Source organism: Saccostrea echinata, unplaced genomic scaffold (assembly GCF_033153115.1).
Source record: "Saccostrea echinata isolate AGI-Se365-2 ecotype Australia unplaced genomic scaffold, CSIRO_AGI_Sech_v1 ptg000020l, whole genome shotgun sequence".
In the NCBI taxonomy this organism is placed as follows: domain Eukaryota; kingdom Metazoa; phylum Mollusca; class Bivalvia; order Ostreida; family Ostreidae; genus Saccostrea; species Saccostrea echinata.
The window spans coordinates 1083723-1110605 of record NW_026889769.1 but is presented as its reverse complement, the minus strand read 5'-3'; the positions used below and the strand labels follow the sequence as shown (position 1 = coordinate 1110605).

The window sequence follows — 26883 nt, the reverse complement described above, 5'->3', positions numbered from 1 at the left end:
TAGGGCTGGGCTCTATTGATTATATAGGGAAAAGGCATGAATCCTTTCAAAATCTACTTCTCTGCTCCTGTGTATTTTTCAAACAAAGGAAGTGCATGGTTATGATAAGGAAGAATGCCTTTTCCAAAATTATGAAATTCATGGCCCCTGGGTCAGGGGTTCTAGTGAGGGGGGGGGGGAGCTCTTTTGATTATATAGTGAAAATGCATAATTTCTTTCAAAATATTTTTTCTACTACTGGTTATAAAGTAAAGAAACAAGTGTATAGTTATGATGAGAAAGGGTGCTTCTTCCAGAATTGTGAGTTCGTGGCCAATGGGTCAGATGTTCTGGTGTAAGGATGGGGCTTTATTTATTTAATAATATGGTGAAAATGCATTTCTTTGAAAATATTCTATGCTTCTGGGGATGTTCAAGGCAAACAGAGTAAAAGTTTTAATATGCAAGGGTAGTTTTACTAGAATTTTGAACACCTGGACCATTTAGTCAAGTGTTCTGGTCCTGTCCAGGGATCTATTAACTTGTATTCTGCTGAGCAAAGTTATTCCCCTTTGCCATTCACCTTTGATAATTAATCAATGTAAATAATGTATTTGAAAGCTTAATAGAATAAGAGAATTATGCAAGAAAATTTATTGTATAATAAAAAAAAAGTACTTTCATAGTTTTAATGACTTGGAAATAATAGATGAATAAAAATGAGACAAAAATAACTTATCTTTTTAAATGTTCTTCGAAGGCCAAGAGAGACCATTGTGAGAAGTAATAATATGGGGTTAAATAATAGACATTTTGTTAATAGTCTGCATGGGAATTAAGTGATAAATGGGGGGGGGGGGGGGCAGATAGATACTAGACCAATTATTTTGTTGATGCTAATCATACTATTTTTCTTGCTTTTGGGCAACAAAGCTTCATTTATCAGTTTCTGGATCCTCTAAATTGTTGTATTGTACTCAGGTGACTGTTAAGGCCCTTGGGCCTCTTGTTAACTGTGAATATGAATATTTTATTTTATGTGGATTTAGATTGTGTCATTTATCTTTAATCATGTTAATCATGGAATTATAAAATATTTTTTTACTTTTTATTTTTGTAGATGAAGACTGAAAATCTCATGAAAGCATTTTAAAAACCATCTTAAAAAACAGTAACCAACGATATCATTATGCTTACTTCATCATAGAATGGTCAATGAAGGGAGTATGTGATACTCCTGCTGAAAAGTCAGAAATGCTGTCTTTGTTGTTAAAAAAGATTTGATTTTCACTTTTGTGTGTGCTGGTTGGTGATTATATACTTAAAATAATGGTTTCCAACTGCGGGTTATCTACATGAAATTAGATAGTGATGTAGAGTTTGTAACCTTTACTGAAGTCAAAATCACTATTCAACTCAAATGATCTAATTAGGAAGATACATAGTGTTATTTTCTGTTGGAGACAAATTGAAAAGACATCCAGTTGTACATGTACATATGAAATATTAATGTGACTGGCTATTATATGTATCTAGAAAAAATGACAGAATCAAGTGCTTCAGTAAATTCTGGCGAGTTGACTGTAAAAGGTGTCGTTGATTGGGCATCATCTGTTTTTGAGGATGAAGACAAAGAATTCACATATTCCTGTCAACTCGAAAGAAATGCAAAGAGATCAGAGAGGCAAGAGAATGTAGAAGACAAGGAGACTGATCAGCCAATCTCTATAAAGGATGCTCCTCACCTTAACAAGGAGGAAATAAAGAGTGAATTTCCTATATCACAAAATGTCGAAGAATTTAAAGAGCCCACAGTAAAACTAGACAGGCTGCCTGAAAATGTATCCTTGCCTACAGACTCAGGATACTGTTCTGCAGCGAATTCCCTGGATAAGTCATTAAACAATGAAGAGCAACTTTCATCTTACACTGGTGACAATAAAAATAGCAGCCATACTTTCCGAAGAACATGTAAAAATGAAATTCTTATGAATGAAACCGTAGAGGACATGTGCGAAAAAAACACAGAAAGAAAGCAAAACAAAGAAAGAAAAAGCAAAAAACTGAAAAAAGATGTTGGTAAAAAAATCATTCAAATTTTGAAGCCAGTATTGAGGAAAGTCATCAGTAGAACTCAGAACTATTCTTTGTTTAAAATTCTAAATAAGGAATTAAGAAGGTATTTTAAACAAAAGGGAAATCAAAATTACAATAGAAGTAAGAAGCTTCTTATTCCAGTAATGAAATCAGGAATCCTAGATTTGAATAGAATATTGTGTACAAAATTCTTGATAGCATATCCGTTACCTTGGATGTATATGCATGAACTGCCTGAGAATATGAGGATTGAATGGCTGCGAGTCTATTCTTTTGCGACCTTCTCCTCTCAGAAGATATCAAATTTTTTGTTAGCTAAACATGGCTTTTATTTTGATAAAGATAAAGGCAAAATTCAGTGTTTCGCTTGTGATAAAAGTTACAAGTGGGAGGAGCTTGAAAATACAGAGGACTGCAATGTCAAGTTGAAGACATCCCTGCATGAGGACTGGTGCCTGATTGCTGATGGCAATGTCCCAATACACCCATCTCCAGTCAATAGTCTAGGAATTTCTGAAGGTTTGACCTTATTTCTGTTATAATGCATTTCATATATATTTTTCTGGGTAAGTGTGTTGGAAGCCCTGCAGCTAATATAATACCACAACACAGATAAAGATTTCAGAAGGTTAAAGTAATAACTTTATTTTGACATATGTCATAATCATGGTGTAATACTAAAAGACAAAGTCAACAAGCTAATTCAGAAAATTTGTGTCCCCTGCTTCTAAAGGAAAAAAGAAGAGCATGCACAGATCGGGGGGGGGGGGGGGGTATACATGTATATACATGTACAGTTAATTCTCGATAAACCGCCGCCTTTTGTAATTTAGAAATCATGGCGATATAACGAATTTGGTGATGAATAGAATTTCTCATCTTTGGGGATATAAGAAATAGAGTTACTGTTCTTGGAAATAAAACATTTAGCATTTATATTCTTAGTATTATATTAAAAAAAAAACATTTTCCAAAATTTGAAAATGCTTCAAATAGTTTTTTACGTACACTAATTTCGTTTTAAAACAAAATACATATTTATAAAATAAATACATGAACACAGGTACAGGCATGTAAATCTGAACGTCTGATATTAAAAAAAAAACATGCTGTAACTAATATTGTTGTCGGCTCAAGTTTAAAAACAACCGCTTTCGACATGTTGGAGGCAAAGCCGTGATTAAATCATTTTAATAAACAGAAAAGAAAATTATAATTACAGTTGATGTTAAAATTATTGTTTAATATTTAATTCTTTAATTACGTGTACCTTACGATGATCTGGATAGTGACAACCAATATATTCCATTTCCATTAGTGAACTCTTCAAAATTAGAGGCGCATTTGGTCGTCTGACAGGGACAGCATGGCGTTGTGGGTAATACAAAACATGCCAATCTCAATCCAATTTTTAATGTTAAATGTATTTGTCATTCCAATTAAAGAATAGAAAAACTAAAAGACATATGTAAGAGAGCGAGAACACTAAATTTATCATCCATTAATAAAAAATACGACATTTCCGAGGCATGTGTATTGTATTTAGATGTACCATACGATAAATAGATACATACGATGAACAATAGATATAAATTGATATCGTTGTCATTCCTACTCTTGATGTATATAAAGTCCACAACAATAAAATATTTCATTTGCATTTTCTTAGGATTTGTTCATCGACATTCAACATATTGTTTACATGTTTATGTTACGTTTGTCCCTGAAATCCAGCGAGATTTGTACATTTTCCGACTTTTTCACAAAAGAGCGCACTAAGAAGTATAACTCTTCCATAGTGGAAATAGAACATATTAGCCGCTTCACTGACCACATGCACCTGTGGCGGTATATCGAGATAATTGACACTTTGAAATGGACGTTTGTTATGAAAACAGGGTGGTGGATGGCGGTATGCAAATTTGGCATTATGAAGAGAATTTTATATAGCAGGAAAAACGTTCTTGAAAAATCATGGCGGTATTGCGAGAATGGCAATGAATCGAATGGCGATAATTCGAGAATTGACTGTATACTGAAGCAAATAAAAAATGCCAATATGGATACTTATATAGATTTGTTTACTTATTCTTTAATATATGTGCAGAAGATTCTTTTTATATAAAATATTTATCACACTGTAATAATGATTTTATGAGAAGTTTGTAAATGCAAGACGTCATAAATTCTTCATTTCATATGTTGAATACTATCATTTAGTAAATCAAAAAAAAAAAATTAAAAAAAAAAAAACAACAAAAATACGGGATCATCCGAGATTTGAACCCGGGACCTCTCAGATGCTAAGCATGAATCTTTTTTTTTTATCTTTATTAAGCATGAATCATACCCCTAGACCAACGAGGCACTTGCTTTTAATGCAAATTAAATGCATACATTAGGTCTCATATACATGTTTATATTCACGTTCGATATTGTCAAAATTTTACACAACACATGGTGTCTAATTTAGCTTTTACTAAACAGTTCTAATAGATCTGTTCGTCAACAACCTGTATTATATGTAATAACTCTCCACATGCTCCTTTGCTAAAAATAGTGCCATGCGACTTTTAATACAATAAAAAAAAAACGGGGCGGGACACTTTGAGAGGGGCGAGAGAGGCCATAGGGAGTTATGGTATAAAATTTCATTGCAAAAGCTTCTTGAGATATTGCCCAGAAACGAAAGTGTTAAACACAGACAGAATGTATAAATTTACAACCTTTACCTTTGACCTCAAAATCAATAGGGGGCTTCTTTAGGCCACAGGGAGTTGTTAAGTAAAATTTCATTGAAAAGCTCAAAGGCTTCTTGAGATATCGTGTGGAAATGAAAGTGTTAAAACAATGAATTTATGACTTTGACCTTTGACCTTTTGACCTCAAAATCGATAGGGGTCTTCCTTAGGCCACAGGAAATTGTTTTGTAAAATTTCATTGCAAAAGCTCAAAGGTTTCACGAGATATCAGGCAGAAATGAAAGTGTTACAGACAGACAGAAATACAGACAGATGGATAGACGGACAGACAGACTGAAATTAATATCCCCCACTTTCAGTGAAAGCAGGGAACAAAATTTACAGTTTGCATTGCACCGTAACTCTTGCTCCCTCAATTTAGCCATACATATACAATGTGTATTATTAACAGGCGCGTAGCTGCCTATATGCAAATAAGAAAGTGTGTACACATCATTTTCCAAAGAAAAAAAGCGATGAGAGAGCGTGTTCGAAGAAATCTCAGTACCATCCAACAAATATTCGTGTTTCAAATTATTTTGTGTCATGCTGTTTCTATTTGAATTTTACATTATAATGACTGTAAAATAAAATTTGAAATCCTTCATTAAATCATTGCCAAATCCAAATAAACCATTCATTAATTTGTAATTGTTCTTTTAAAACACTGAGAATTTTTTTTAGAAAGATCTTTGAGAAATTAAATATCAAACACATTGTTGAATAGTATGATCTACTAGTACATGTATATGATTTAAAATACGATAATTCTTGTTATTAATTTATTAACATTTAGGATACTTTTTTTACCATTGCAATTTGCAAAAGAGTATTTGATACCAATATATCAGTTAAATATATAGCCTTAAAACTGCATGTCCAATAAGCTTCCATGGAAGTATGAACTTTGCGTTAAGACAATGAATATTTATGGGGTTTTTTTTCTAAATAAAAGCTAAAAGGCTAATTTTCACTTTGCAAGAAAATGAATGTTATATTCTGGGTCCTCACCAGCAGGCCAATAGTATCTAAGGGGGGGGGGTGTCCCCCACTTATTCAAAACCATACTTTTTACTTTTTGTTGTAGCATAGTTAAATCATGGTAATTTGGTAATGTATTTATAAAATTTTGATTTGTAAAATTGGAACCCCCCCTCCCCCACCCCCTCCTGCATACACTTCACTTCCATTTTGGCTACGTGCCTGATTAAGGCATAATTTATATAATTTATTCAAAGAAGCAATATTTTGAACAGGCAACTTGTAACAAAATTGGTAAATGGAAATATTTTTGTATATTTATTTTATGTAATATAATGTTTGTTAGGACAGCTGTCCATAGTATGTATAACAATCTGGAGATTAATGCTTAGAAACAGAAATAAAATCTATGATGCTATTAATTTTTGGACAAGAAATGCATGTGATGCACCATTTTAGAATCCATCATTCATTTAAAATATAGGTATGAAGGAAAGTGTAGCAATCCTAACATTTAAAATTGGAGACAATATTTCAGTAAGAAAAAGAAAAAAAAAACTTCATTTGTTGTAGACTAATTGGGGGTCTTTCCACCTCCTTTAGGGTTTTAACATATTTTTATGTATTTGTCTTTAAACATATAGATTTTTGGAAAAGAATGCAAAAATTGGCTTTAAAATTAAAAAAATATAACATTTAAAAAATTACTACCGGTAAATGACATTGACCTTTGATCTTGACCAAAATATTCAAGATCAAAGGGCCTTTCCGGCAAGCTTGGAAAAACAACCTCGTATGTGTTACATAGGTGTCCACAACAACCCCCCTTTTCATTACTTTGAAATAAATGTGGGGTGTAGAATAAACTTCATTGAATGTATAGATATTATGTAAAATATACTATAGTAGGGACTTTCAACTCTGTTTATCCAGTAATTTAATAAATAGGAAGCAACTTCACCTTGGGTAAAATTTTAACATCCGTTGATCTAAATACATTTGAGGTTGTTTTTCTGAGCTTGCTGGAAAGGCTCAAGAAGATGTGATTGGAGGTCATCAGATCCTTTTGATTGAATAGAATGAAGTTATGTCTTGAAAAACTGAAGACATTTGGGTCTCTACAGTTTACAGTTTTGTCGGAGTAGTAATAAAAGGGTTTATGATGAAGGGGAAATAACTTTTAAAATATTCAGGCTTAGGGTTCAAGAAAGGAAATTTTAAATTGGTTTCACAAGGACATACTAAATATGCAATGATATGTAAAATATATTGAAAGACAAAAGAGCTTTTAAAAGAGCTAAATTTCTCATATTTGAATGACCTTGACCTTTGATCTTGACATAAATTTCATGTTCAAAGGTTAAAGACTTGAATCCCAGTTGGTCCTATGTCTCTACAGTTGACCATTTTTAAAAAAAATTATGTAAAATTTGAAATCTTTGGCACTAAATAGATCAGAAAGTCTACATAATTAGTCCAAGACATTGGTGAAGGGTTTGGAATTTCTATGATTAAAGATTTTGTTGGAGTATTGATTTCAAGCTTCTTTTTGCGAAAGGGGTAATAACTCCTTGAAGGGTCAATGTTCAAATATGTTGGGTCAACTACAAAAATGTATCAAGGAGTACATTCTCCTACACTGTAAGTTTTTCCGATAAATCTTTAAACTCAGAAACATTAGAAAAATAATAATAGCAAACAGAACACTGTTTCAATAAGTCTTTCCACAGATATGTGGAAAGACCTGATAAGCTTTAGAATACAAATCACTCATCAGTTTATTTTAATGCAAATTTTTAATGTTTTTTTTTTTTAAAAAGTAGGTTTACCATCCTGCAACAAAAGAAAATTTAAGGATGAAGGGAGGATTATCACCTGCCTTGAATTATGTGGCTTGAACACATTTTTTGTGGATCAAGGAAATATGCTGAAAGAATTCCCTGTGCTCATTGATAAATATGAAAACTACAATTCAGGAGATGGCTCCATTAATCCATTCCAAGTAAAATATCTTAGTTATATATCTCTTAAGATGAAGTTCTGATTTTTATACCCCCCGCAAATGAAGTTTAGGGGGGGTATATTGGAATCAGCATGTTCGTCTGTCTGTAGATGAGATTTTGTCTGGACCATTTCTTGGAAACTGTTGCAAGGATTTGTCTGAAAATTTGTACACTTATTATTTACCATATGAAAGTATGCACCTGGTATTTTCATCATGATTGGATAATTTTTTTGCATTTTACAGGTGTTTTTTTTTTTTTCATTTTTAGGTCACCTGAGTCACTCAGGTGACCTATTGCTATCTCTTTTTGTCCGTCGAAGGCTTTCATAAAAAAGTGTGCAATTCGTTTTTTAGATTCATTTCTCGATGAACAAAATAATTTATATAGTCAATGCTTATAATTCAATTTCAGGGAAAAACATGTTTCTTTTCATGTTCATACTCATTATTTAGCTAACTCAAAAAAAAGGTGCACAAAATTTACATGCCAACAGCTGTGTAGAAATATATCGATTGGAAAATTACATGATTCTTGGGAGCGGATCTAAAAGCCTGTAGTTCACAAGGCGGGTATAATTTTCTTTTAAATATTACAAAAAATAAAGAATTCCCCGTTATGTTTTATTGTCTTTATAATGATTTACTAAGTTATCGATTACGTAAGTTATGAAAATCTGCACGTGCAATTTTTAAAAGCGATTACACATAAAGCAGACAGAAACTTGCTTTGTTGTCAGTAAGCAAACGGTCAACGGTAACACGTTGAGAGAGTGCAATGGAATATTAGAAAGAGATATCTTCAGGTTAAAAAATATCTAGAAATAAATTTGCTTGTCGATACACCTTAATACATGTATAACTTGATTGACAATTAACATGGTTAATACCCTGTATAAAGTTGATGTGCAGACGAAATACGTGAGAATGTGATAATAACACTCACATCAAGAAAACTTAGTCTAAGGTCCTTCTAACCTACATAACAATTTTTTTTTCTAGTTTGGTTTTCAATTTGTACTAAATTCAATGTAAATTCTTTCTTTACAAATAAAAAATGCAAAACACGTGCTTCTTTACAGAGTTATATCCCTTGTCATCCCGGCATTACCTATTGACAACAATTAACTCGCTTAATAATTTATTTGAATATTTTTCTTTTTTCTACTCAACAAGAATTTTTATTGTATAATTTAAAAATAGAAATATATGAATTAAAATATTTCCTTTAAAGCACACGGAGAGAAACAAAAGATTTACAGAAGCTGAATTTAAATCATGAAAAGAACATTGCCATACGTTTTAGAGAATATTAGTTTATACATGTAACACAGTCGCCTCCCCCAGTTTACTGGAATGACAAACACTGACAATAATTGTATCAAAATGAATAATGAAAAGTAGTTTGCTTACTATAAATGACATTACATTCATCAGAAAATGAACAGAAAAAATTCTCCGTAGAAATACATAAGTTCAAAGTGATGAAAATAAGGAAAATTGAATCATTAATTAATAAATATTTTATAGGCAATTGAAAATTTGACTTAAGTCTAAGTCTGTTTCATGATCCTGGGGCCAGGTGTTAGGGCGGGGCTATATAGATCATATAGTGAAAGTGCATTATTTCTTTGAAAATCTTCTATACTCCTGGGTATTATTGAAACAAATTGAATACAGTGGTGCCGTGTTTATCCGGACGCCATTTATCCGGACGCTTCACCATCTGTAAGATATTTTTTGGGAACTGATTTTTCAACGTTATTTTGACTCATTAATCTGGATATTCGCGTTCCGTATCTGGACGGTCGATTTCTACTACAAAACGTAGTAGTTCATTGAAAAATGACTCATTTATCCGGACGGTAATTTTTCAAGAAACGACTTTTTCACACTTATCTTGCAGTAGTGCTAATTGTTGTAAAAACATTGGCCATGCAGTCAGTTTGAAGGCGGTTACCTGTGACCTACAAACAATAGCATCTATAATTAACGTTTGTTTACCCCAATTAAATCACACGTTTATTATGAAGCCCGAAGATTTTAGCTTACACTGTGCATTAATTAAATAATAACCCGTTCAAAATAATATTGCTAATCGTATATACATTGGTAAATTCATGACAATTTTGGAGAATTGTAAATAAAATGAACAATAAATTGCGAGCGATTTCGTACTGCTATTTATCATGTTTAAAATACGATTTTCCATTTCTTAAAACGTAAATGTATTTGAAAAGCTTTTTTACCCACAGGATAGTTTAGAAAGGTACATAAATGAAGAAATATCTTTATCTTTAATGTACTACTGTCTGCAAATGTACAATATTTTAGAAAAGAAATATAAAACTGGCGTTACGTATAGAAGTTGATTGCATTTTTCAAGGTATTGTTTAATGATTGAAATTCAAACTTAGAGTCTGTAGAAAGAATATTGATAATCATGAAGATAGCTTGTGTTTATGTTGAATGTTTTTAATACTGTCATTGATTGTTTGAGTTAATAGATATACGGGGAATATACAGGGTTAGTTTATATTTGAACATTTTCAATGATGATGCTGAACAGCTCTGTCATATCATATGAGCTTCAAAAAATATAAAATATGGCAAAATAAAACAACAGTACATGTATGTATCTAAATTTGCTCAGCTCATGTCAATTCCAATGCCCAAGAGAAGGCGAATAAAATTCACTGTGTTTAAAAAGGAGGTCTCAGCATAAAATTGCCTATCCATTTTTTAGCTCACCTCAACGAAGTTGGGGGAGCTTATGTAATACCCTCGGCGTCGGCGTCGGTGTCGGCGTCCCAGGTTAAAGTTTTTGGAGCAGTTTTCTTTTCAAGTACTTCTATGGCCTATATTAGTCAGAGATGCATGGAGGATGCTTCTAGTGTGTTTCATTGTACCAGTCAAGGTTTCAGATGCTGCAATTTCAGCTAAAGAATGACCAGGTTAATGTTTTTGGAGCAGGTTAAAGTTTTTGGAGCAGGTTAAAGTTTTTGGAGCAGGTCTCATTTCCAAGTAACTATAAGCCCTAAATTGACCAAACTTGCATGGATGATACATCTAAGGATGCACACTACTGAACTTGCTTCGGATGCTGGATCTGACCTACATTTTCCGGATGAGTGACTAGGTTAAGGTTTTTGGAGTAGATCTCATTTCCAAGTAACTATAAGCCCTATATTGACCAAACTTGCATGGATGATACATCTAAGGATGCACACTACTTGACTTGCTTCGGATGCTGGATCTGACCTATATCTTCCGGATGAGTGACCAGGTTAAAGTTTTTGGAGCAGATCTCATTTCCAAGTCACTAAAAGCCCTATATTGACCAAACTTGCATGGATGATACATTTAAGGATGCACACTACTGGACTTGCTTCGGATGCTGGATCTGACCTATATTTTCCGGATGAGTGACCAGGTTAAAGTTTTTGGAGCAGATCCCATTTCCAAGTAACTAAAAGCCCTATATTGACCAAACTTGCATGGATGATACATTTAAGGATGCACACTACTGAACTTGCTTCAGATGCTGAATCTGACCTATATTTTCCAGATGAGTGACCAGGTTAAAGTTTTTGGAGCAGATGTCATTTCCATGTAACTATAAACCCTATATTGACCAAACTTGCATGGATGATACATCTTAGGATTCACACAACTGGACTTGCTTCAGATGCTGGATATGACCAATATTTTCCGGATGAGTGACCAGATTAAAGTTTTTGGAGCAGATCTCATTTCCAAGTAACTATAAGGCCTATCTGAACCAAACTTGCATGGATGATGCATCAAGGGACGAACAATCTCAAAACTTCGGATGCTGGATTTGACTTACATTTTCTGAATGAGTGACTAGTTTTAAGTTTTCAGATAAGTCCACTCCCAAGTAACTGCAAGCCCTATCAGACCAAAATTGCATAAATGTTGCATCTAGGGTTGCACACTCCTAGATTATTAGTTTAGTGTGGGACTTTGCCTTACTTAAAGACAACATTCGTTGAGGTGAGCTCTGTAATCTCTGATTACCTATGTTTATTGTATAATTTATATTTTTTTCTTAAATTAATTACTTCTTTTAAAACTATAAAGTTAAAACAATAAACCAAAATATTAAAGTTTCTTTTCTTTTCCGACACATTTGATACAAGAATGTGCATATATACATGCTTGGGGAGTATTTTTTGAGACGTGATTCAATTATCCGGACGATTCATTTATCCGGACAATTTCGTTGGGGACAGAGGCGTCCGGATAAACGAGAGGCCACTGTACATAGTCATGATAAGCAAGAGTGACTCTACCAAAATTTTGAAATTCATAGCCCCAGGGTCAGGGGTTCTGGTGTTAGGGTGGGGCTATATCAGATGATATAGTGAAAGTGCATTATTTCTTTGAAAATCTTCTTCTCTACTCCTGGGTATTATTGAAACAAATTAAATACATAGTTATGATAAGCAAGGGTGACTCTACCAAAATTGTGAATTTCATGACCCCATGGTCAGGGGTTCTGGTGCTAGGGCGGGACTATATAGATCATATACTGAAAGTGCATTATTTCTTTGAAATCTTCTTCTCTACTCCTGGGTATTATTGAAACAAGTTGAATACATAGTTATGATAAGCAAGAGTGACTCTACCAAAATTGTGAAATTCATGACCTCGGGGTTAGGGATTCTGGTGCTAGGGCGGGGCTATATAGATCATATACTGAAAGTGCATTATTTCTTTGAAAATCTTTTTCTCTACTCCTGGGTATTATTGAAACAAATTGAATACCTAGTTACCTAGCAAGAGTGACTCTACCAAAATTGTGAAATTCATAGCCCCACTGGGTCAGGGGTTCTGGTGCTAGGGCGGGGCTATATAGATCATATAGTGAAAGAGCATTATTTCTTTGAAAATCTTTTTCTTTACTCCTGGGTATTATTGAAACAAGTTGAATACCTAGTTACCTAGTAAGAGTGACTCTACCAAAATTGTGAAATTCATAGCCCCACTGGGTCAGGGGTTCTGGTGCTAGGGCTGGGCTATATAGATCATATAGTGAAAGAGCATTATTTCTTTGAAAATCTTCTTCTCTACTCCTGGGTATTATTGAAACAAATTAAATACATAGTTATGATAAGCAAGGGTGACTCTACCAAAATTGTGAAATTCATGACCCCCATGGTCAGGGGTTCTTGTGCTAGGGTGGGGCTATATAGATCATATAGTGAAAGTGCATTATTTCTTTGAAAATCTTCTTCTCTACTCCTGGTTATTATTTAAACAAATATATGATTATGATAAGCAAGGGTGACTCTACCAAAATTGTGAATTTCATGACCCCTGGATCAGAGGTTCTGATGTTAGGGCGGGGCTCTATCTATTATATAGTGAAAATGCTTTAAAAATCTTCTCTGCACCTGGGCATATCAGAGGCAAAAAGAGTAAAAATTTCAATAAGGAAGGGTATTTTACCAGATTTTTGAACATGATCAGGACCATTTGGTCAAGTGTTCTGGTCCAGGCCAGGGCTCTATTAATTTGTATTCTACTGAGAGGAGTTATTCCCCTTTGCTATTTACGTGTGATAATTAATCACTGTAAATAATGTACTTGAAAGGTTAATAGAATAAGAGAATTATTGAAAAATTTTTATTGTATAATACAAAAAGTACTTTCATAGTTTTAATGATCAGGTAGACTTGTAAGTAATAGATAAATAAAAATGAGACAAAAATAACTTGTCTTATTAAATGTTCATCAAAGACCAAGAGAGGCCAATATAACAATGGATCCTCTAAATTGTTGTATTATACTCAGGTGACCGTTAAGGCCCTTGGGCCTCTTGTTATTATGTGGTTTTGTCCGGATCTGTTCCCAGAGACTATTGCATAGATTTGTATGAAAATTTGTACTTTTATTATTTACCATATATGAAGATGTGCACCTGGTATTTTCAACATTATTTGATAATTTTTCTGCATTTTACAGGTGTTTTTTTTTTTCATTTTTATTGACTTAGTCATTTTGGGTTTATGTCTAAGGTTTGAGACATAGAATCTAGAACATCTGTACAAAAATGTGAACTATAGCTTAAAACTACTCATTAGAGCTAAAAATCAAAGTACTCAGAAGTACAGAGAGCCGGGCTCATTTACAGAGTAGTGAACAAAGATCGTTTTACATGAAACATATATTGTAATATAGTAAGATAACAGTGATGCAGCAAGGTCAAACGTTTATGTTTAAGTCCTCAGCTGGCGGTTTTGTATCAAGGTGTACAAGTCACGTGATCCCCGCATTAACACAACCTTTATTTATAGAACGTGATGCAGACAGGGGGACCTTATGAAAACTTTTCGCATACTTTTAAACAAATAATAAATCGAAGAAGAGGAGAGAAAGTATATTACCATTAATTTTTTTTTCTCTATATCGAATGTCTTTAGTTAGTTTACCTAACTTTTTTTTTAATTTAGTGTTGCCTCAAAGGTGGTTGAACATACGGATTATATTCTTACTCGTAAAACTGATTTGGCGGTGAGGAAGCAGCATTTCCAGTTGAACACCGTAACAAAAGCTGGCTATTGCTCTACGAGCAATGAGCCCGGCTAAAAATCACAAAGTATTAAAAACATTTTTTACATTACACAGCAGATAGTGTAAATCCATTTGTCCCTTGGGAGTAATGAGTGGACATGCATCCAGTTAAAGATTAATTAATGAGTTCAGTGTGGGAAGCTGTTAGGGCATCTCTGACCAAGCAGGTCTTATCTATATCTCCTGGGAATTGGGCAGAAAGAAATAAAAATCTCTGTTGTCTGAGTCTCTTAATTGTAATTTATGTCTGTCAAAATACATAGTTACTGGAACCAGCCTTTTATTTTTAAAATGAGTTTGATATAAAGGTATTAAGATCAATTTGATTTTGTATAATTAATTATGATTTTTAGCTCACCTCGATGAAGTGGAGATGAGCTTATGCTATACCCCTGGCGTCGGCGTCGGTGTCGGCGTTAGCGTCGGTGTCCCAGGTTAAAGTTTTAGGAGCAAGTCCCATTCCCAAGTAACTATAAGCCCTACCTGGACCAAACTTGCATGGATGATGCATCTAGGGATGGACACTACCAAACTTGCTTCGGATGCTGGATCTGACCTAGATTTTCCAGATGAGTGACCAGGTTAAAGTTTTAGGAGCAGGTCCATTCCTAAGTAACTATGGGTCCTACCTGGATCAAACTTGCATGGATGATGCATCTAGGGATGGACACTACCACACTTGCTTCGGATGCTGGATCTGACCTAGATTTTCCGTGATCCCCGCATTAACACAACCTTTATTTATAGAACGTGATGCAGACAGGGGGACCTTATGAAAACTTTTCGCATACTTTTAAACAAATAATAAATCGAAGAAGAGGAGAGAAAGTATATTACCATTAATTTTTTTTTCTCTATATCGAATGTCTTTAGTTAGTTTACCTAACTTTTTTTTAATTTAGTGTTGCCTCAAAGGTGGTTGAACATACGGATTATATTCTTACTCGTAAAATTGATTTGGCGGTGAGGAAGCAGCATTTCCAGTTGAACACCGTAACAAAAGCTGGCTATTGAGTTTGATATAAAGGTATTAAGATCAATTTGATTTTGTATAATTAATTATGATTTTAAGCTCACCTCGACGAAGTCGAGATGAGCTTATGCTATACCCCCGGCGTCGGCGTCGGCGTCCCAGGTTAAAGTTTTAGGAGCAAGTCCCATTCCCAAGTAACTATAAGCCCTACCTGGACCAAACTTGCATGGATGATGCATCTAGGGATGGACACTACCAAACTTGCTTCGGATGCTGGATCTGACCTAGATTTTCCAGATGAGTGACCAGGTTAAAGTTTTAGGAGCAGGTCCATTCCCAAGTAACTGTAAGCCCTACCTTGACCAAACTTGCATGGATGATGCATCTAGGGATGGACACTACCACGCTTGCTTCGGATGCTGGATCTGACCTAGATTTTACAGATGAGTGGCCAGGTTAAACTTTTAGGAGCAGGTCCATTCCCAAGAAACTATAAGCCCTATCTTGACCAAACTTGCATGGATGATGCATCTAAGGATGGACACTACCACATTTGCTTCAGATGCTGGATCTGACCTAGATTTTCCGGATGAGTGACCAGGTTTAAGTTTGAGGAGCAGGTCCATTCCCAAGTAACTATGGGCCCTACCTTGACCAAACTTGCATGGATGATGCATCTAGGGATGGACACTACCACACTTACTTCGGATGCTGGATCTGACCTAGATTTTCCGGATGAGTGGCCAGGTTAAAGTTTTAGGAGCAGGTCCATTCCTAAGTAACTATAAGCCCTACCTGGACCAAACTTGCATGGATGATGCATCTAGGGATGGACACTACCACGCTTGCTTCAGATGCTGGATCTGACCTAGATTTTCCAGATGAGTGACCAGGTTAAAGTTTGAGGAGCAGGTCCATTCCCAAGTAACTATAAACCCTACCTGGACCAAACTTGCATGGATGATGCATCCAGTGATGGACACTACCACACTTGCTTCGGATGCTGGATCTGACCCAGATTTTCCACATGTGAGACCAGGTTTAGATTTAGGAGTAGTCTCGTTCCCAAGTAACTATAAGCCCTACCTGGACCAAACTTTCATGGATGATGCATCTAGGGATGTACACTAACCAACCTGCTTCGAATGCTGGATCTGACCTAGATTTTCCACATGAGTGAATTTTAGCCATATTTTAACCAAATTAGCATGGATGATGTATCTAGGGATGAACACTTCCAGACTTGCCTTGGATTCTGAATCTGACGTACATTTTCCAGATGAGTGACCAGGGTAATTTTTTTGGAGTAGCTATATAATATTATGGCCTGTTATGATTAAAGTTGCATAGATGGTGCATCTAAGGATGAAAACTTCCAGACTTGCTTTGGATGTTGGAACTGACCAAAATTTTCTTGATTACTAAACAGGTCAAAAGTTTTTTGAGCAGGTCTATAATTAAATCAAACTTGCATGGATATTGATCTTGGGATGTACCCTAACTAGAATAAAAATATGTGAAATTTGCCTTGCATGCAGATAACATTCGTCGAGGTGAGCTTCGTAATCTTTGATTACCTATGTTTTTTTTTTTTTTCAACAATCAATTTGCAGAGTGTCATGTCTCACAAAGATGACAGATAGTTGCAAACTATTCTTTCAGTGTAATAAGAAAAACACTGTAATTATTAGTATTGATGTTTTATTAGGCTGCACCTTAATTTCATTCCTTAAAAAATATATAATGAGTAACTAGATCTGATCTCGTTGCGAGCAACGAGTGGGTCTTCCGTCCGATTTTTGATAAGATGAGATAAGAATTTGACTGAGATTTTCATTCAAATATAATGATATAAATAAATAAATTGTTAAGATGAACAATTTTGCTTCAGTAATGTTTAACAAAATATTGATCATTAAAGGGTTATAGATTAAAGACTTTCGGCCCTTCTTGGCCCCTAATGTGAGAGGTCAGCCCCTTTTTCTTGGTATGATCTTAAAGCTCTCATGATTTTGAACACTTTTTGTTCAACAACTATTCAGAAATTCTTTTTTGTTTTCGGAATAATGCAAAAGAAATATTAAGGGCCAGCCCTTCAAGTCCTAAATGAGGACGTCTAGCAAAAATTGAAAGAGTGCATATTGTTCAGAATATTATTTTGAACGTGTTTTGTTCAATACTGTTTATCAAAATATTCTTCCTTTTCGAGATATATTGCGCCAAAGATTATGCAATCTGGCCCCTAATGACTCCTTATTGTGTAACATATGATGTCAACATCATGTTATTTAGATAAAGAGTGTGAAGATGAACTATTTTGCTTCAGTAATATATTATATAAATAGTGCACGTTTTTGAGGGTAACAGTTGAAATTGACACCCCAAGGAAAACCATTGTCAACCGACGCGTCAGCGGAGGTTGACAATGGTTTTCCGAGGGGTGTCAATTTCAACTGTTACCCTCAAAAACGTGCACTATTTATTTTATTATACTGAATCTCTTATTGATTTCGGATGTCATAAAAAAAAATTCGGAGATCGTCGTTAAGTTCACGCTTAGAAAGCTTTCAAACTCCCCGCTTCTATTTTTCTCAATAAGAAAGCTTCGGAAAAGATTTACCAACCTCTCTATTGTTTGTTTGCTACTCAAAAAGTCCTTTATCATCTAAAGTTTGCACTCGCAAGGATGTTTCGTCTGTCGTTTGTTGTTTTCAAGTAAGCTACATCGGACGCAAGCTTTTATTGACGTCGTTAATTCGGCTTCTTTCAAACGCACAACCGACGTTTTGAGAATTCTACGGTGAACCGTACGCGCATGATTTGAACGCATGTGATATTTTCGTAATGTTACCCGTTGTCAAGTGTGTTGCTAACGCTGAGGGTAACATTACGGATTGCTAAATGCGTCTAAACCAATCAGATTTTAGTATTTAACATGAAAGTATAATAATACAAAATATTGATCATTAAAGAGTTATTGATTGTATACTTTGTGCCCCTCTTGGCCCCAAATTTAAGGGGTCAGACCCTTTTCTTTGATATCACCTTAAAGCTCTCATGATTTTGAACACTTTTTGTTCAACAACTATTCAAAAATTCTTTTTCATTTCCGAGATATATGCGAAAGATATATTTAGGGGTTGGCCCTTAAACTCCTTAATGGGGACTTTCAACAAAAATCAAAAAGTTGCATATTTTTAAACATCTTTTGTTCAATATTGCTTATCAAAATATTTCCCACTTTTGAGATATAAAGCATCAAAGATTTAATATTCTGGCCCCTTATGGCCCCTAATTATGTAACATATGATGTGAATATCATAATATATAGTTGTAAATTGTTGAGATAAACATTTTTGCTTCAGTAATGCATTACAAAATATTGACCGTTAAAGAGTTATTGATCAAAGACTTTCGGCCCCTCTCAGCCCCTATTTTGAGGGTCCAGCCCCTTTTTCTTTATACCACTCTAAAGCTCTCATGATTTTGAACACTTTTTGTTTGACAACTATTCAGAAATTCTTTTTCGTTTCCGAGATATTTGCAAAAGAAGAATTTAGGGTCCGGCCCTTCAACTCCTTAATTGGGACGTTTAATAAAACTTGAAAGGTTGCATATTGTTCAGAAAATTATTTTGAACATCTTCTGTTCAATATTGCTTATCAAAATATTTCCCACTTTCGAGATACAAAGCGTCAAAGATTTAGAATTCTGGCCCCTTATGGCCCCTAATTATGTAAAATATGACATAAATATCATAATGTATAGTTGTAGATTGCTATGATAAATGTTTTTGCTTCAGTAATGTATAACAAAATATTGATCGTTAAAGAGTTACTGATTAAAGACTTTTGGCCCCTCTTGGCCCCTAATATGATGAGTCAGCCCTTTTTTCTTGACATCATATAAAAGATCAATTTCTATTCAATATATTTTAAGGAAATATTCATATTTTTGAGATATGATAAAAAATGTCTCAAAAATTCACTTCTGATTCATGTCCTAAATTTTGACCTCTACCGAGCTTCCATACTAGGCACTTTCAGAAAAATTGAAAACCCAGGTGCAAAACTTCAACATGTTTTCTATAATTGCTGAAAATTTCAGTGCTCTAGCTTTTGCCGTTTTTACGTTTTTGTGCCGACAAAATGGTCATCTGAAAATCGATTAAAGGGCGATAACTTCTGACAGGAAGTGAATTTTGAGGATTTGAACAAAAAAGGATCATCTTCAGATCAGAACACATTACCCCTGAAAATTTCATGAAAATCGATTGAACCGTTTGGAAGATATCTTCTGCACAAAATTTGTAAAGAAAAAGTGGAATAATAATAGAAGTGAAAAAGAAAAATACAATAATAGAAGGGTCTTCCGTTTGAGATGGAAGACCCAAATTAAATTTATTTTCACTCTAAATGTTTAAAGGCCGGATCTGACCTAGATAAATATCCACACGGACAGCAATTAAGCATATTAGGGAGCAGGTCACACCTCCCCACTGATAAGACTGCAGTGTAATGCTATTAATAGACAGCAGCATACCACTAACACGTGCTAAAACTAAGACAACAAAGACTGTGCAAATACATAAATGTTTTAATTATTTTTACGTTTAGAAAAGACATGTTTTATGTAACGCCTCCAAATGTTATTCCTGAACTGAAATTTTTGTTTTTTATAATTCTTTTTCCCAAGTTGCTTTCGTGGGGTTTTGGGGTTACGTGTATAGGTAATGGAAGTAATGTCTCTACCCACATTTTCATTCCAGTGACACGTTCCCAGGAATGCTCGCACTTTATACTGTTCACTGCCAAAAGCGATTCTTTTATCCTCATATATATTTAAAGTGTTATTAAAACTCTCAACAAAATAAGTATCACGTCCTAATCGAAAATCATCCGGATTTTTATAAATCACCGAATTAATTATCACACCGTTTAATAGTTTTTCTGCGACAGGGTTTTGAATCACCACTCGGGAAGATTCGTAGTTTGGATCCACTTTACATCTTGAGGAAGGATGGCATCTTTCATGATTGTTTTTATAGTGGTCTACAATATTTTCCAACATCTCTCTGAGCGTACTTATGTCTCCACCGCAGTGCTTGATGGCCCAATAGAAATGTGTAGACACGGCCTCCGGTTTATCGTACAGCTCCTCGGACCACGTTTTACCTTCTCTGTACCGTGGTCCACTTGAAATGACAGACATGGCCTTCTTAATATTTTTTATGCCATGCCAAATGTCGTTTTGGTTGCAGGTAAATCCATTTTCACGTTCCCTGACTAGTTTGTTAATTGACATATTTCTGTCATGTGTGTGGACGTTGACAGAAACTTGTTTGTTGTCAAGATCCTCGTAAATTTTTTCAGTTCCAATTTTTTCATGTCTCTGGGTAACTGGATCGTCAGTGGTTGCAATGTGCACACAGTTGAGAACTTTGTGCATTTTTTCACCTATTGCCACCACACTGGTGTCCTGGGCATTTTTCCGCCAACCATGCCATGCGTCAGTTATGATATCAATTCCATCTAGATTGTCATATAGTCCAACTTCCTCTAGTAAAGCAGTGTTAATAGAATCTTCGTACTCTTGGTGGACAAATGTCTTGTACATTTTAAAAAACGAATTCCGTTTTTCTACAGAAAGTACACCGAATCCTGCTTCTCTGCAAAATCTAGAATAACAGGATGGTAGCATACCACTACACAAGAAAGCATGATTAATTTTTTCAATGATGAGATATTTCCCATTCGGAAGGTAGGGTGAAGATGCCCAAATATACCTGTGTTTAGGCCGATCAGTTCTTGAACAACACAGTTTCAAAGAGGTGACATGTCCCCGTTTTTGTTGCTTTTTTTACCTCCAATTTTCCTCCACAATGTTTTCCATGTACAGCAGCAACTTCCATGAGTTTTTTCACGGAAGGCAACGATGTCACAAAGAAGTCCTGGTTAACCTGACTTCTCTTAACATTAATATACGTTCCAGGTGTTTTTGGATGATCATCTTCAGCCACTGACTTCTTCCAGGTAGAAAGCAAATTTTCCATGATGTCGGCATTGTTAACAGGTCTACCTAGTTGTTTGACTAATATTTCCCTGACTTCCTGAAGATTTTGCAAGATGTTAATTTTCTTGTCTTCGTTAGCTGGTATTTCTAACTTAAAAGTTGGAGGACGCTTTCGTTTGTTTTCAGCCATGATATAATTTCTTAGTAATAATTAATAAAGCTTAGTTAATGACGATTATTCTTTGAATTTACTCCTGGTTGTATCTTATATAATATATCTAAACTATCTATACAACAGGGATCATATTTCAGTGGACTGTACCATTTTTGATAAGTTGTTATTAAAAAAAAATGACAATCAACAATTACCTTTTTGTGAATAATATTGTTATAAATTTAATAGCACTTCTAACTTTTATTTGATAAAATGATTTTAATAATTTTATGGGGAAGAATTATATTCATATTATGATAGAAATTGACACATGGTTGCCCCCACTACCCCTGTTTAGGTTTCAGATGGAATTGACCAACTTCCACAGGCACATGGAGGGACCTCCCGCCAAATGTCAATAAATCAGCCTAGCTGTGATACAGAGAAGGATAAGAGGGCTCAGTGGGGAACATCCATAATATATGTGCATCAAAGAAATACAAGCAGTATCCAAAATATATACATATATATTTCTTAAAACCAGTCATCTACTTTTATAATTTCCAGTTTTATCAATAAATAGAGTTTATAGTAAACTAAATGAAATCCTGAGTCCCTTAATATACCTCTCCCCTGAAAAACTTCCCTCCAAAACAAAACGCGGTCTCATTGTAGCAAAATGGAGGAACAAGAAGAGAAAAGTGTTATTTCATTGAGAGTTAATTCCGAACAAAGAGAAGCTATTATACAATTCTTTAATTTTAATAACTGGGATTTAGAAGAGATGAATGAAGATACAATTGAAAATGATAGAAATGAAGAGGAAGGCATGAATTTTGAAAGGACATACCTTATCCCGCAAAATGAAAACTGTGAGGAATGTCAGAATTGTTTATGTAAACCTTGCATAACTGACGAACGCAATAAACAAATGTGGTGGGCATCGGAGCCTGTGCCACCAAACACACGGAACAGTTCTCTTAGAAAAGAAAGGTACAAATTCTTTTGGACTATGCTTTTTCATAGAGGTGTGTTTTTGGATGAGAGATATATAGCGAGGAAAAGAACTGCTTTACTCAATGATCCAAGATTACGAAACGTTGTGTGCCATCGTAGGGATATTTTACCAGAATGCGTTTTAGAACTTGTTAGGTATTGGTTTCTGAATCCAAAAAATAAGCCATACATGGGACATCGTTGGAACTAAAAAATATTTTGAAGATTTCTTTTTTAATAGTGTGACTTTATAATTATGATTTTTTTGTTTTCATTTCCACTTGATTGTTTTCTGGGTCTAACCCTGCTGACAGCCACAGACACGTGTCACGCTGATAATCTTTGTTATCTCGCCGATGTGATGCTTCACTACAGTGACTAAAACAGCATGACTGACCCACAGTGATAATTGTTTACACTCTCTGTGTTCTAAGCATGGGCTTTGTTTCTAATTTACAACTTGATGAAAGGATAATAAAAAGTATTGAGGATTATTTTCGGAGTATTTTCGTCTTTTCTTTTGAGGTGAGAATATGGCAGCCATTAGCATGCGTCAATAGCGACGGGCATTTCCGGTATAAATGTAAACATTCTAAAGCTGTCCATCAAACTCCAAAGAAGTTTGAAATTTCGATCGCCTCAGAATTTAAAATGAATATTATAGGCTGTATATATATTTTTTACTCTGTATTGTAAACACCCAAACACACTTGATAGCTTAGTTAGATTGCTCAACAACTTTCGGAAGATGTTTATTGACGGTATAGATATAATTTCAAAAAAATCTCCTGCGAAGTGAAGAGTGGCAAGAAAGTTGAAATTTCCTCCATTTTTCTCATTGGCTGCTATTTATACCCCAGACCCGCACTTTAAGCAAATTGTGAACACCTCTCACATCTAGAAAACATTAGTGATTTGATACCTTCTCTGAAAAACCCAGCGGGGGGTATTTGTCCCTTTTGGACAGTTCTAGTTTAGACTGGATAATCAATTTTCTGTCATTTCCATTGTATCTGGTTTCTAATCATTGATGAAAGAACAAGGTTCACTTGGGCTTTTTTGACCATTGAATTTCTGAAAAATCAAAACTACTTAGATTAAGTTGACAATACATTAAATTTCTCTGTGATCCTTGGTAACTGCATATCTATCGAAAGTGTCATAATTTTCTTGCTAGTATGTGTATTATTATGAAGTGCATTATAATATCCTCAAATCCTGAAAATTTCTTCAAAAATGGCCAAAAGTTCATAGTGTTTTTCAATATTTTGCATAGAGTCCAACCTCCAATCTAAAATCTGCAATTATATAATGAAAAAATTCCTTTGAAGATTATAAAACATTACTTATTTTTTGGATGGAGGGATGGGCTGAAGTGCTCAAGTGAGCTTTTCTTATCACTTTTTGTCCGGCGTCTGTCTGTCCGTCCATCTGTCTGTCTAGCTGTCTGTAAACTTTTAACATTTTCAACTTCTTCTCAAGAACCACTGGGCCAATTTCAACCAAACTTGCCACGAAGTATCTTTGGGTGAAGGGGATTCAAATTTGTTCAAATGAAGGACCACACCCTGACTTTCAAGGGGAGATAATAAAGAATTAGTGAAAAATTAATAGCATCTTTTAGAACTCTTCTGCTCAAGAACCACAGGGCCAGGAAAGATGAAACTCATGTGGAAGCATCCTGAGGTAGTGTAGATTCAAGTTTGTTCAAATCATGACCCCCTGGGGGTAGGGCGGGGCCGTAATGGAGGATCCAAGTTTTACATAGAAATATATAGGAAAAACCTTTATAAATCTTATTTTCAAGAACAGCAAAGCCATGATAAGTCATATTTATATGGAAGCATTCTCAGGTAGTGTAGATTCAAGTTTGTTCAAATCATGACCCCCGGGGGTAAGGTGGGGCCACAATGGAGGATCAAAGTTTTACATAGAAATATATAGTTAAAATCTTTAAAAATCTTCTTCTCAAGAACAGCAAAGCCATAATGAGTCATATTTATGTGGAAGCATCCTCAGGTAGTGTAGATTCAAATTTGTTCAAATCATGACCCCTGGGGTTAGGGCGGGGCCACAATGGAGGATCAAAGTTTTATTTAGAAATATAAAGGAAAAATCTTTAAAAATCTTCTTCTCAAGAACAGCAAAGCCATGATGAGTCATATTTATATGGAAGCATCCTCAGGTAGTGTAGATTCAAATTTGTTCAAATCATGACCCCACGGGTTAGGGTGGGGCCACTATGGAGGATCAAAGTTTTCACTTAGAAATATATAGTTAAAATCTTTAAAAATCTTCTTCTCAGGAACAGCAAAGCCTTGATTGATCATATTTATTTGGAAGCATCCTCAGGTAGTGTAGATTCTATTTTGTACAAATCATGACCCCTGGGGGTAGGGTGGGGCCACAATGGAGGATCAAAGTCTTAAATTGAAATATATAGGAAAATATTTTCTTCAGAAGAACTGCAAAGCCATGATTAGTCATTTTGATATGGAAGCATCCTGAGGTAGTGTAGATTCAAGTTTGTTAAAATGATGACCCCCGGGGATAGGGTCTGGCCACAATAGGGGATCGAAAATTTTACAAAGGAACATATCTTCTTCTCAATAACTGAAAATCATGTTTGGTCATATTGTTATGGAAACATCCTCAGGTAGTGTAGATTCAAGTTTGTTCAAATGATGACACCTGGGATAGGGAGGAGCCACAATGGGGGATCAAATTTTTACAAAGGAATATATGGGAAAATTTTTTAAAAATCTTCTCAAGTACAACAAAGCCATTTGTTATACTGACATGGAAGCATTCATCAGGAAGTTTAAAATTCAAGCCCCTCCCCCGGTAATCTTTTCAATACTTAACTGATTTGTGCTTTTGCCTAGCCAATGTGCTCAGGTGAGCGATGTGGCCCATGGGCCTCTTGTCTTAGTTGAAGCATTGCCATAAATCAAAGGATTTTACAATGCTTGGATTTGTAGCTCTGTGGTTTATCTGTCTGAACTTTCTCAATCAGAGAACAAAGTTCTGCAGATAGGTCAGTTAATTGGTATATGAGTAGGGCCATTTTATTGATAAAGTGAACCTAGCTCTTTGCAACCAGGTGGTAAATCCTCTGAAATCACAAAATTTTCATGGGATTTAGTTTTCATTATTTTTGTTATATAAAAAGATTAACAAAATTATTTCCTGTACAAAATGTTGAAATTTCAAACAACAAGAGCATGTTTCTTCTTCAACCATAAAATTAAATGTTAAACCCCATGAACCAATTTTTCAAACCTCAAACCATGAAAATTTGAACCCATGAAAAAATTTAGTGATTTGAAAGTATGCTGCATACTATGGTTTCTTTATTTCTATGCCCCCATAGTCAGAGATGGGGATCATATAGTTTTTTGGTCAGTCTGTCTCCAGCTGTGCCCTTGTCCACAAAAACAATCTTGCCCATAACTTTTGAATTGTTGGTGCTAGAGCTTTTTAGCTCACCTGACCTTCATGAACAATTTATTCTGATAATAAATGTTTGTAACTCAAATAACATACATAAGCAAATGTGCTTTGTGAATTTCATGTGTTTTTTTTTTTTAATGTTTATTTCATGTAAGAAGAACAAAATTACAGTTTAGATTCAAATAAAAATTCCCTTGGATTTAATTATTTGCAATTCATGTGAATTCTCATGAATTTCTTTTTACACAAGTTTTAGATTATTATTTCTTTTTACACAAGTTTTAGATTATTTGACTATTAATGTAAAACACTTTATGTTTCTCTATTTAGTGAAATGTATTACATTTTTAGGTCATACTAACTATGTTGAGGAAAGGAGAGAGAAACTCTGCCAGAGGAATGAGGGAGATTCTTTTGCAGACAAAACTGATAAAACCAAGTGAAACAACCATCAATCAGATTCATTTTGAATTGATAAGATTTGTATGTGAACTGATGAAGGGAAAGATAATAGTCAAAGGAAAATGTGGATGTCCAAATGAAATAGTGAACAAAGAAGAACAGATTTTTATTAGGTAAGACACATTTTATAGAAATGAAAGGATTTTAAGTTCATTTTAGTTTGAATAAATCAGTTAAACATAGAAAAGATAATTAATGGCAAGTGAACTAAAAATTTTGACCTGTTGCCATAGGTTCCAATGTGTTTTCTAGTTTGTAGTTTGTAAACTTTTGAACACTTTCAGCTTCTTCTTAGACTGACTGAACTAATTTTAACCAATTTAAGTATGTAGCATAAATCTATGAATGACAAGGAAGTTTGCATAAAGGATATATGCTGTCAGGAGCCCATTTTTTCTACAACGAATTATATTTATTCTACAACAATTTTGGT

The 26883-nt window shown here is 34.6% G+C and overlaps 1 protein-coding gene across 1 annotated transcript; it reads left to right on the top strand.

Moving 5' to 3' along the window:
- The first annotated feature begins 1520 nt into the window (after nt 1-1520).
- On the top strand, nt 1521-26567 carry LOC133189817 (uncharacterized). Its single transcript, XM_061325209.1, has 4 exons — nt 1521-1950; nt 2275-2595; nt 7622-7800; nt 26340-26567. Exons 1-4 carry the CDS (start codon nt 1521-1523, stop codon nt 26565-26567), a joined length of 1158 nt encoding a protein of 385 aa, XP_061181193.1.
- Nucleotides 26568-26883: the final 316 nt, after the last annotated feature.

Coding starts and splice junctions, on each gene's coding strand:
- LOC133189817 (XM_061325209.1), top strand. CDS start 1,521: ATGACAGAATCAAGTGCTTCAGTAAATTCTGGCGAGTTGACTGTAAAA. Junction 1,951..2,274: donor CCATACTTTCCGAAGAACAT/GTAAAAATGAAA, acceptor AATTCTTGATAG/CATATCCGTTACCTTGGATG. Junction 2,596..7,621: donor TAGTCTAGGAATTTCTGAAG/GTTTGACCTTAT, acceptor TTTAAAAAGTAG/GTTTACCATCCTGCAACAAA.